A 12,611-nucleotide genomic window follows, 5' to 3' on the forward strand; every position below is an offset into this window, starting at 1 on the left:
AAGTGTATTAATATGTTTATTATTTAGTCAAGATACAGATGACGTAAGTTTGAAGTCAGATCACAAAATACAAATAGCTCAGAGAAATAACACACTGCAAACACTGTTATTTCAAAGCAGCCATCATCATCTGCTTGAACTTCTCCATGTTCACCTTCTTCATGATAAAAGCCTTGTGTGTCTTCCCTAGAAACTCCAGAGTGTCCACTATCATCATTCCTCTGGTGTGCATTCCTGTTAGCTCAACACTAACTGGGTAACAGTCACTTTCAAGGATGAATGAATCATCTATAGCAGCTGCTATTGCGTATGAGTCACAGGAAATAAAACCTGTGCCACCAACACATTCTTTCTCCAAGCGCTCAGTTTTTGCTGCTTCAATGCTGTAGCGGAAGATCTTTTCCATGAAGCGAGCTTTATCACTGTCCTGCGCCAACCAGACCTTACAGAAGTCCTGTAGAGATTTAAACACACAAGCTCTGACATTTAAAATTATAACCATGAGATAATGAATCATATCAATGTGTGAATGAATGCTGAGATGTGCAGAAGAGAAGTTACCCAAGGCAGCTTGCTGTAGCAGGTGAACTCCCAGCAGGCCAAGTATGTGGGACACTGGTAGTCATTCAGCACAATGTATGCAGCTTCTGGATCTGCAGTAAAATTAAACTCCCCACACGCAGTAGTGTTTCCTCGAGCTGCATTACAAGAGGAGGGTAGAATATTTACCAATCCCTACAGACCAGGATTACATAGATTTGTCCACAATTTCAAACAATATGCTGACTTTTATGTCCTTTTATAATTTGTCAGAATAAGCCAAAGTCTATGTCCAAGTGATGATGATGATGGTGGGCTGGGTACTGCATTCTCAGTGCTTTCTGCTCACTGCAGCGATTTCACACAAAATCTATTAAAATTTAATATTTGTTATATAGATCTTGATAAAAGATATTTTCCATCTTTTACTCTTAGTTTTAAAATTGTTTTAACTATTACCCAACTTAAAGTCAGATTAGGCAACAACTTTCAGCTGCTGTCAGTTAAACAACAGTGACCACATAGTTGAGGTAAAATCTATAAATCCACCTGACATATAGAGAAAAAAGGAAACCCAGCATTTCTAAATCTTGCCAAATATCAAATCCTAGCCTAGCATAATTCAGATATTTCTATTTATTTAAAAATTTTCAGTGGCAATTATCATTTTTAAAAACTTTTTAAAAAAAAAAAAGGAGAGCAAGAAGGTCGCTGGTTCGAGCCTCAGAAAGGGGGAGGTTCTAACAGAGGCCTTTGTGTGGTTTGCATGTTCCTCCCGTGTATGTCGGTTTCTACTCACCGTCTAAAATCATGCAGGTTAGGTTAACTGGTTACTCTAAAGTCTCCCTAGGAGTGATGGACTGGCGACCTGTCCAGAGTGTACCTGCCTCTCACCTGCTAATTGCTGGGATAGGCTCCAGCTTCCCTGTGACCCTGAATTGGACTAACCGGTATAGAAAATGAATGAAAAAAACTAATGAATTTATATATATAGACAAAGGTCTTGTGTGTACATGATTTTGTCTAGTGTTTCTGAGCTGTCACCTCCCTAAAACTAGAATCTGACAGCTTCACTTACACTCGGTGTTGCCTCCCATGATGTAGAGCCCTTTGAGTTTGCTCGGCAGAGATGGATCCATCTTCACCGCCAGAGCCAAGTTAGTAAGGGGTGCCGTGGCAACCAGAGATACCTAGAAAAGTTACATGCACACAGGTTTAAGATATCCATGACATAATTACAGCCTGGTTCATGAGTATTTAAATATTGACAGATTATTATCCTCAGATTGACAGATATTTACAATTGCTTTTAATACCCAGTTGTGTGGTGACACTTGTCAATCCTGCTGCTTCTATCAGCCATCGTGTCATCAATAAACAGATGACAGACAGATAATGGGGTGCTTTCTTTCCTTCTCTGTGCTCTTCTTTGTGATTAAGTAATTGTAAATCCACTGTGGTGGCTTACGGAGGCATAACTATGAAAACTCACAGGTCTTCCAAATCTCACCTCTCCTGGGTTTTCATTAACAATCCTGATTATGGCTGACACAGCGTGCTCCTTCTGTGCCAGGTTCAAACCAGGAGCACAGGGATCAGGAGCGTCTCCCAGGCCATCCTGACCATGGAATAGTCCTGCACTGATGCACTTCCCAAGGATAGGCTTAGAAGCACCTATAAACACTGGAATCTGATCCATGCAAAGACAAGCACACATAATGAAATATGCAAATGTACAAAAAGTTAAACATCCATTATCCTTTGTAATCTCATGACTCCTGCACTACATTCTTGATTGGTAAAATTAGCTTCTCAGCACATTACCAGCAACTATGAGAATTTTACAAGACAAATTCATCACACTTTAAAGGTCTATAAATGAGCGCATAAATAAAATAAAGTCTGAGTTTTAAGATGAATATAATCCTACTATAAATACTTTGTACTCAAGAAATAATTTAATAATGTAGCAATGTCTTATGTAATCTGGTGGTTCATATCAGCATGGTTAATATTTAACTCACCTCCAGTTTATTGCAGACCTGAAGAACACGCAGTGTGTTCTTACACACATTCTCTACTATAGTGTTGCCATGCACGCAGGTGATGCCCAAGATCTTCACATTAGGGGCAGCCAGAGCCAGCATGAGGGCTTGAGCATCGTCTACACCACAGTCCACATCCACCAACAGCTTCTTACTCATCCTGGACCCTGCAGAACACAAACTTTAGTTCAATAAGAACTTGGGACTAATCTAATAAATCTGTAAACTAAGGCAACAGGAAAATTTTTGTGATATAATTTGGATAAGTTGTATGAAACTGAAGCATAATTTGCACATGATAACACCTACCAGTATTTGTGTGCGAGAAATAAAAGCTGTAGACCTTGGAGTTCACTTTGCAGACTGGAGCCAATGACTGTATGCTTGTGGAGCAGGAAACAACCTTTGAGCAGGGTAATGTACAATGAGCTACGCAAAGGAAGTTACAAAGAAGGATATGTAATCTACTCCGAGGTCCTCTACCAATGATATGAAGTGGTCATTGATAAAAATTTATGCTGAGAAAGTGTTGCAAAAATGGTTAAAGTCCAAGAATAGAATAGAATTCTAATTCTAATTCTAATTCTAAAATTGTCTTCAGCTCATCAGCACAAAAGGCACACAGCTTTAAAATACACTATTGCATGGGGGCAATAAAAAGCATAAATATAAATGAGCTAAAATATATTGAAAACGCTTAAAAAGGTAAAAACTAAAAGTGCAGCTGTTCAAATTGAGGTTTTTGTTTTTATGCTTTTGCACTTACAGCTTAAGTGATCATACCAAACAGAGAGATGAAAAGCTAAAACACTTGATATGTGATTCGTACACAAGTTCTAAAATCTGAGGACTGACACTGAGACATCTTAGCCCTTTGAGAAGAGTGTGAACATTTCCTTAAAAACATGTGTCTGGCTTACTGCAGATTATCAATTTCTTTGTTTCTGATACAGGGATTTCTAGCTAGACACCATGCGTCAAGGGCCATAATGAAGGGAAGATAAGCCAACTAACAGGCCAACTAAGGCCATGTCATGTACATATTTAATTAATTTAAACTTATTTTTTATGAAGAACAAATTCATTTGTAAAAAGAGGGAAGTGAATCATAGGGCAGCAAGAAACCTTTTGATAAAAATATGTGCTGTTGTCCATGTCTTATGCAATGTTCTGTTCCTTTATCATGTTATTATATGTTGTCTACATATTATGTCATTGCACTTTATTGCTCTAAGTCCATCTATCTGCCTAGGGACTGAAGATAGAAATTAGTCATTGGCTATAATCCTGCATATATACATAGGAATGTACGTTAATATGCCTGGTCCCTATTTTTAAATAACAAATAACAACAATAATAACAATAAAAAACAAAAGATAGTCTCTGATCTAGAGAATCAGGCTGTCATCAACATTAGAATCTTCCAGCATTAAAATAAAATAAAATGAAATATGTATGTTCATTGATTTAATAGATGCAGTAAAGATCAGCTGATAAAACCCTAGTGCAGGGTTACTCAATACCTTCAAATGAGGGCTGCAATCCAGCAGGTTTTCCTGTATCCTCCTTCTCCAACACACCTAACTCAAATGAATGAGTCCAGGACCAAATTGAGTAGCCATGCCGTAGTGTATCCTTTAAGAAGTACAGTTTGCTTTGAGGCTGAGTTCAGCAGAGCCAGCCCAGCATCACCTGCATTGTTTTGTTTTCTTTTGGTATAGGCCTTATTACTGAGGATTTCCAGGTTCTAGGCATTCCAGTGACCAAGATGGAATAAAAACCTTGTAAAACTTCTTTTAGTTGGGGAGCACAGATTTTAAAACAATGAGCTTTGAGGCCGCCTGGGCCAGTGGTCTTCAGTCTAGAAAGGCTTTTACCAGCAGCCTTATCTGTGATCACTATTGATGATCCTACAGGGAGATTTCTTTTATTTTATTTATTTTTTTTACAAATCTCATCACAATTTAGTTTGTTATCCAGGCTATCAAATCTAAAGATAAAATGGTTCTGTTCATCATCAAAACCCAGACTGTTGCTATCACTTTTTTTTATTATTATTTTTTTTACTGGTTTTAGTGTGTTTAGGTTATCCCAAGCCTGTTTGATGTTGCCTCTAAAATATTTGCTCTCTATTTTCTCTTGTACTTAATTCTTACCTTTACTTTATTGCTTCTTAATAGTCTCTTTTTTCTTGCAATAATCAGTAAACAATCTAAACAGCTTTTTCTTTCTTAAACATTGATACAAGATGCGTTTGATATGTACAGCTGTTGAAAGCCGATAGAAATTATAGCCTTTATTAAGAGTGGTCAAAGATCTGAATCAGAACCAGTGGGGCAGACAACTTTGACTATCTAATGGCTCTAATAGGAAAGAAGATATAGTCCTCTGAGGATAAATTCAAAGGAAAATTCATGTTAATAAAACGTGTTTTCTTTCTCTTTCTTTCTTTCTTTCTTTTTTTTTTTTTTTTTTACTTTCAAATAACTATTACTGGAGGAAATACAAAATCATTTAAGTAATTCACAAAGGAATACACCTTGAACAAAGAGGTTACTTGGTTGAGGTGGACACCTTCACGGTTCAAAGATGAAGAAATCCACCACTTATACAACATGTGGAGATGCAACAACCCCACAACCCCGTGGTTTGATAGTTTAGCTGAGACATCAAAAATGTTTGCCTCATTACAAAGGTCATACACAGAACTGATTCTATGATAATGACTGAGCCCATAACTATACAACAATAGTATCACAAATCAACAGAAAAGCTTATTGTTATATCAAATTTACTAAAACTTCCAAAAGTCCAGCTGGCCAATATCATTAATATGCAAATTTTTCTGAATGAAAGAAAAATAGGGAACTATTTTGCATTTAATCAAGATTGAAGATTGAAATTCACTCATGAATTTTTGCTGAGATTATACAATCAAAGCTCCTGGTAAAATCTCAATCGCCAGCAAGCAAAACAATGTAAGAACTAGTGATATGACCCTGCCACGCACAGGCTTCGGAGTGAATGTTGGGTAATCCAGTAAAATATTTAGCAAGTATTTTGCCTGGTTTCCACAGAGCTGACTGTTCTCCCTGTATTTTTCAAGGCCTCACCCCAGCAACGAGAGCTTCCATGGCCTCGTGTGTGAAGCCTAGGGGGGGCCTTCGTGGCACCAAGTCTTTGGCTCAGGGTGTCCCCTTAACCACCAATGGAAGTTCAACCCGATCCACTCTTGCAGAAGGGAGACCTGGTTGATCCTGCCAGCTGCTATGCTTGTCTCAAAGACGGTCTGTGAACTATGAATGCAAACACATGCAGAACTCAAACATATTTGTTGTAAAGAAAATGGTAATTTCCACAACCCAATTTCTGCATCTCATCCTGCTCTGGTGTGCTCTAAACAGCCACATCCCTTCACACCTCCCCACGTGTAATTATCTCTGGTGTTCATGTGTGAAAATGTCTAAATTCATTTGCATACAAGTACAGTAGTCACACACACAGAGTTTATAATCCAAATTACATTTAATAGTTCAAGAATTACAGCGTCTCAATACTTTTTCTTTAAATCCACTACTGTATATTAAACTTTCAGACTGAGTGTAGTTCAGTCCCTTTACAGATGCTATTTCAAAGCAGCCATCATCATCTGCTTAAATTTCTCCATGTTCACCTTCTTCATGATAAAAGCCTTGTGCGTCTTCTTCAGTAAACCCACAGTGTCCACTATCATCATTCCTCTGGTGTGTGTGCCTGTCAGCTCTACACTAACAGGGTAACAGTCACTTTGTAGGATAAATGAGTCATCCACAGCAGCTGCCATGGCATAAGAGTCACAGGAAATAAAGCCCATGCCTGCAACAAACTCCTTCTGGGAGCGTTCGCTGTGGGATGCATTCATGCTGTAGCGGAAGATCCGTTCCATGAAGCGAGCTTTATCAGTGTCCTGTGCCAACCAGGAGTCACAGAAGTCCTGGGAGAAATAATAACACACAGAGAAACAGCTGCATTTACTGTAGATAAATACATATCAACAAGAATGCATTTAATATTGACCTCTAAGTGTGCTAAGATGTGTAAAAAAATAGTTACCCAGGTTAGCATGCTGTGGCAGGTGAACTCCCAGCAGGCTAGGTATGTGGGACACACATATTCATTCAACACAATGTATGCAGCTTCTGGATCTGCAGCGAAATTGAATTCAGCACACACAGTGGTGTTTCCTCGAGCTGCATTAAAAAAGGCAGACAGCACAATTAAAACGTCTGATATACATTGGTTTATTTCTATGATTATTTCTAGGCCATTGTATCTTTTTTCTGTGGTGTAAACTGTCACATGTTCAACACTCTAAAGCCCAAACATGCAGTTTTCAATGACTCCTTACAGAAAAGCTTAAATGTTAAGTAATCGATTCATCAGCTAGTTTGACTGGTAGGTTAATGACAACAACAGTTTATGTTCAGTATATTGTATCAACCATTTAGCTTAGAGCTTTTTAACCTCATACATGTGAGATGGGAGAGTGCCTAATCTGTACAACAATGATTTAAATGGGTGATCTGATCATAAGTGGAGAGCAAACTGTTTTTTTTTTTAATTGCCTACTGCATCCTCATACGCCCCTCTACACTCGTTTTACAATTACAAATGAACCCAAAATATTGGAGGACGCCAGTATACTCAGACCTAGAGAGGACCCACAGAGGCGCAGGGAGATCCCCAACACCACACAGAAAAGCCCCAGCAGCTATAAGAACCAGGAACCATAACATCACAAATATATTATCAAATTGTCTAAAAGTACTACTAACTTAATCTTAGAGCTGTCCACTCCTGACCAGATCACCTGCTGCATATTAATGTTGGGTCGGCCCAGAAAATTTTCTAATTTCTACTTTTAAAACAAAAAGAATATTCATAAATCTTTCTGGTGAAAGCATTGTTACGTAACACTTGTTTGTATAACATTTTGGTTGCGATGAAGGTCACCTCCCTGAAAACACAAGCTAACAGTGTTTAACGCACACTCAGTGTTGCCTCCCATGATGTAGAGCCCTCGGAGTTTGCTCGGCAGACATGGATCCATCCTCACAGCTAAAGCCAAGTTGGTCAGGGGTGCCGTGGCAACCAAAGACACCTGGGAAAAGAGACTTACATTCAAAACATGCAAGAACACATTCACAGAACACACAAAATGCTTCTTTATCTCTCACCTCTCCTGGGTTCTCATTAACAATTCTGACTATGGCTGACACAGCATGCTCCTTCTGGATAAGATCCAGACCAGGAGCATTGGGGTCAGGAGTGTCTCCCAGGCCGTCTAGCCCGTGGAAATGTCCAGCATCGATACTATTCCCAAGGATAGGCTTATCAACCCCCTTAAACACTGGAACCTAGAAGGAAAAAAAAGGAATTAAAAAAAAGAAGTGCACACGGAATGAAACAAGCAAATATGCTACACTTTAAATTCATCCTGCTCTTATAACGTCAATTTCCTCATCAAATTCTGTATTTGGTACAACACTAAGATTTTAACATGTCAAAGTTATGGTTGGCAACAGTGGCACATTTCTAACAGGTTAGCTTCATTTTCAGAACATCCTGTATATGTTGAAAACTGCAAATTGATTATTTAGGAGTTATTATATTTTAAAAAATATGATAAACCCATTTGTTTTTTCCTTTGCAACTGAAAGCTAATCCTCTAAGCCTCACACAACTCAAGCCTTTCTTATTACGGTAAGTGAACTAGCTGTCTAGTTTCCTCATGAAGTCACGCATTTTAGGAACAAAAACTCACTGTTGGACAGTTTTAATAAAAGCAGGCTGACTTGTCACATGATGCCAGTAAATTTAAGTTACTAAGTTAATTTAATGTGGTGCAAAATTGTTAGTAAAACCTTGTCAGCAGAAACTTTACATTTTAGATGCTAATCTGAACTTGGAGAGGTACACATCTAACATGAGACAAATTTTCAGAATTTCAGCAAAATGCTGAAACTCTGGTTCTGGCCTTACTTTTCACATGGCTGCTGAAAGACACCGTTTGAAGGTTTGATAAAACAGAAGTTAAATAAAATCCAGCTCGTCTGGCATGCTCAAGCAACAATATTAACAAGAAACAAACACCTGAATGAATCATTCTTAGTTAAATTCTTCTTTTAATTGTTTGACCATTTAATTTAGACCTGCATAAAAAGCACATTTCAAATTGGTGTGATTTAACATTCTACTTTGAAGAAAAAAATAATTCACTTCTATCACTGCAGGTTTACACCCACCTCAAAGCTTTTGCAGGCCTGAAGAACTCTCAATGTGTTTTTGCAGACGTTCTCCACAGTGGTATTTCCGTGCACGCAGGTGATACCCAGTACCTTCACATTGGGATCAGCCAGAGCCAACATGATGGCCTGAGCATCGTCAACACCGGTGTCTACATCCACCAGCAACTTCTTTTTCATCCTGGAACCTGCAGATCATTGACCAATAAGAGCAAAACAGTTCATCTGGTAAATGTATAAGTTTTCTTTTTTCTTTAATCTTGTTAAGTAAACTTGCTTTCAAGAAAAGCTCCTTATCTAATTCAGAGAAGCTATACAAAACATAGAGATAATCAGAAACAATAGCAACACCTACCTGTAGCGTTGTGGGAGAAATATAAACTGCAGTCAGCTCGTCTCACAGACTGGAGCAAGTAGCCGTCAGCTGGTAATCTTTAAAACAGACAGCGAGCTGAATAAAGAATGGGCTTAATGGAAGAAGTGATGCAGCACTATTGAATTAGTTAAAAAAAAGTTTTTAGTTCCTCCAAAACAAAATAAATTAATCTGCTGAAAAACTTACACCATTCTGTAAATTAATCCCATTAACACAAAAACAATGCTTGCAAAGTAACTGTTTACAAAAGAGTTATGATAAATAACAACTTTATGTTGGTGAAAAACTAAAAGAGAACACTGTAAAGTGGAAAAGTCCCTTATTATTACAGATGTGTACGCAGTCATTTATGCACATAAAATGCACATCTTCAGCAGTCATATGATTGCAGTAGAGAGAAGAAATAAGTATATATTGATCAGTAATAAATGAGTCCAGAATAGATTATTTCAGTGTGGTATAACATCAGATTCTGTGACCTGATTAGGAATTTTAATGAAGAATTCTGTAGGGTGCATGGTTTGTTCATTTAGGTAATAATTTCCAAACACAGTGGCATAACATTCACAAATATTTATTATAAAAGTTCTTAGTATTAGTCATTATCACTTTAAGACTTGGTTGACTCCTCTTTAATACGAAAAAAATGAACGTGTTAAATATGGTCTTTATAAAAAAAGAAAGAAATGGAAAAAAAATAAAAAAAAGCAAAACCCTGACCTGAACTTAGTACCATGAAGCAGTATTTCTATACTACTTGCGAGGTGAAACAAAATATGGCAGTACTGTAGTCCAACAGTATTTCACTAACATAATCTTTCTTTTTTACTTTGTCCTGTCTAGCATCATAGCAAACAGGGTGATGGTCTGGATGCTGGGATGTGCTGAACAGATTTGCTCAGCCAAGACAAGCTTTATGGAAATGTGGTCCCGCTTGGTAATTTAAGTATTATTCTTTATTTTTTTCAATTTTTCTATTACTGATGGTTCACTAACATAATCTGATGGACCACAAAATTTGGTGATACAGACCTGCTTGGACACTTTTCTATCCAGCTTGTAAGATACTTAATTGGACAATATGATATATACACTTATATATATATAAAACTTCCGACTCAAAGCTTCTTATTAAACATTTAAAAGGATAGGTATAAAAGTAGAATCCACCAGGTTTTGGGGCTATTACTGAACACATTAAACAAGGCCATGTTTAAATTAAAATAAATAATGTTTATTAATGATGGTCTTTATTATTTTACCACTACTTCAGTGGTAATGAACAGGAAGCCAACTTTAGCATCATACATAACCATGCAGAACCAGGCAACTATCAGAAAGTAAAATCATCTAAATCTGTGTTTACCATAGCTGAAAAGTTTAACTTGTTGAATGAACATGCAGCATGGTCTCACCTCCACACAGAGTTACGGAAAACATTAGCGGTTGCTGAGAGCACAGATCTTCTAAAGAACATTTATCATTTCCTTTATTTTTTCCTCCTCTTGCGTCTTCCTCTTCTTTGGGTTTTGCTGGTGGGAAACGAGCTATGGCTGGAGTGTTGGCTCATAAATAAAAAAAAAAAAACAACTAAAGTTTAACGATATGGTCAAGTCATAAAGATGTCCAGTGTTTTGATAAATGTCTTCATTTATCAAAACACCAAGTACCTACCATGAATATTTCTCTCAGAAATTCTGTCAAGAATTATAAAGTCAGGTTATAAGAAAAATCTCCCGATAAAGGATTACTTCTTTCTCCCCAGGTCAGTTTTCTTCTTCGTGGTTTACTTTCTTCTTCATTGGATTTTTGTGGCAGTACAACAATCCGTTTGTATTACCGCCACCTACAGGACTGGAACCATGAGCTAGCAATTAAACAAACATTTTATCAAAACTTTTTCTTTTTTTAATAATATGTATTTTAAATTTGTATTTTTTTGTGGAATATGTATATACAAAGTGAAGACATATAAATGGACATACCAACAAACATCAAGGTGGATTTAAAATCAGTACTTGTGTTCATGAGACTTATTAGATGGAAGTAGTGTTGTCAAAATACAGCATATGATTGTGGACCTGTACAGGAAAAGCTATGATTAAGTCAAGCAGATAAGTCAAATCTTTCTTCTTGATATAGTTAATAAAAAGGCTGTTTCAAAACTGCCTTGTTTATCTTTTAGAGTGTATGTGTTTTTTTCCACTGGTAGACATAAAGACATTTCTTAAAGCCATTTTTCAATGCATGGTTTTCCCATTTCTTTCCATGACAGAGCAATCACTCTTTTGCTTATATTCTTAGGTTTATGATTTTTTTCATAGCAATTTATGTGAGTTCTTTCAGGATATAAGCCCAAGAAAAACAGCTGGCCCAGATGGAGTACTCCGTAAAGAGCTCAAAACATGTGCAAGCCAGCTCACCTTTACAAGCGTCTTCAATCTTCAGTCTTCAATACTTGTGGTTAAAGTCCATCAGAGTCTCATGGGAGGCAGAGCCTTTGGCTATCAGGCCCCTCTCTTATGCAACCAGCTCCCAGATTGGGTTCGGACTGGTCAAGGCAGATGGCTGCCAGAGGTTTTTCTTTCCTATTAAAAGGTTTTTCCTCTCCACTGTCGCCCCGTTCCTGCTCAGTATGGGGGATTAAATCAAAGTTTAGATTTGATCCAATCTGTTGGCTTCTTCTTAACTAGGCTATTATTTATTATGAACTGACTTGTCTGAATACTGATTGGATGACAATGGATTGGCTTGAATTGCCTGAATGTAAAGTGCCCTGAGATGACGTTATGAATTGTTGTGCCCTTGCATTCTTAAGGAGCTGCTATTGTAATTTTGTTGCACACTGTATAAGGATAATAACGGAATTCATTCATTCACATCCTATGTCACTGCTTGGCTTGTACATCTATCATTACCTTGTAGTACATCTAATATAGCAAACAAATTATGCCGTCTCCTTGGCTTTAGGTAGGTGAATGCTGGTCTTCAACCCACTGAAGCACTCATATTCCTATCAATACAACCGGATGGTTGTTTTCTTTTTAACATTTTTACAGTGTTAGATGAAGAATGCTGCACCTATACATCTAATTTCATAATTTTTAGAGTAATTTGTGAATATGAATTGCTTCCCCAGAAAGTTTTGACTCATAATATTGTTCATGTCAGTAGTATTTATTGTTGAGATTTTGCATTTCCAGTCAGTTACAACTAAAATCAGGACTGTGGGACTGAATATTAAGTCAAATAGATTTCTACTTCAGCATTCTTTGTCCTCTAAAACACTGTAGAAAACTGATGCACCTTCCTTGTGGATTAACCTCATATATCAGTACCAGTTTGACTATCCTTATCTGCATCAG

General features: G+C 37.3%; 2 protein-coding genes across 5 annotated transcripts; both read right to left on the reverse strand.

Annotated features, from left to right (window-relative positions):
• Positions 1-5: 5 nt before the first annotated feature.
• Positions 6-3,004, reverse strand: LOC121649969 (inosine-uridine preferring nucleoside hydrolase-like). The gene is made up of 6 exons (XM_042001142.1): positions 2,895-3,004; positions 2,565-2,752; positions 2,051-2,230; positions 1,619-1,730; positions 562-698; positions 6-454 (listed from the first exon to the last, which is right to left on the reverse strand). The coding sequence occupies exons 2-6, from the start codon at positions 2,742-2,744 to the stop codon at positions 107-109; spliced, it is 957 nt and encodes a 318-aa protein (XP_041857076.1). The 5' UTR covers positions 2,745-2,752; positions 2,895-3,004; the 3' UTR covers positions 6-106.
• Positions 3,005-4,700: 1,696 nt separating this feature from the next.
• Positions 4,701-11,041, reverse strand: LOC121650875 (inosine-uridine preferring nucleoside hydrolase-like). 4 transcript variants are annotated; one of them, XM_042002658.1, is made up of 9 exons: positions 10,921-11,035; positions 10,662-10,799; positions 9,226-9,302; positions 8,871-9,058; positions 7,803-7,982; positions 7,615-7,726; positions 6,679-6,815; positions 6,164-6,559; positions 4,701-4,713 (listed from the first exon to the last, which is right to left on the reverse strand). In XM_042002658.1, exons 2-8 carry the CDS (start codon positions 10,721-10,723, stop codon positions 6,212-6,214), a joined length of 1,104 nt encoding a protein of 367 aa, XP_041858592.1. In that variant the 5' UTR covers positions 10,724-10,799; positions 10,921-11,035; the 3' UTR covers positions 4,701-4,713; positions 6,164-6,211. The 4 variants fall into 4 exon arrangements, with proteins under 4 accessions (XP_041858592.1, XP_041858593.1, XP_041858591.1 ...); XM_042002659.1 differs by lacking the exon at positions 4,701-4,713 and having other exon boundaries at positions 6,093-6,559; positions 10,662-10,811; positions 10,921-11,041; XM_042002657.1 differs by lacking the exon at positions 4,701-4,713 and having other exon boundaries at positions 6,093-6,559.
• Between the last annotated feature and the right edge of the window lie 1,570 nt (positions 11,042-12,611).

Source organism: Melanotaenia boesemani, chromosome 12 (genome assembly GCF_017639745.1).
Source record: "Melanotaenia boesemani isolate fMelBoe1 chromosome 12, fMelBoe1.pri, whole genome shotgun sequence".
NCBI lineage: Eukaryota > Metazoa > Chordata > Actinopteri > Atheriniformes > Melanotaeniidae > Melanotaenia > Melanotaenia boesemani.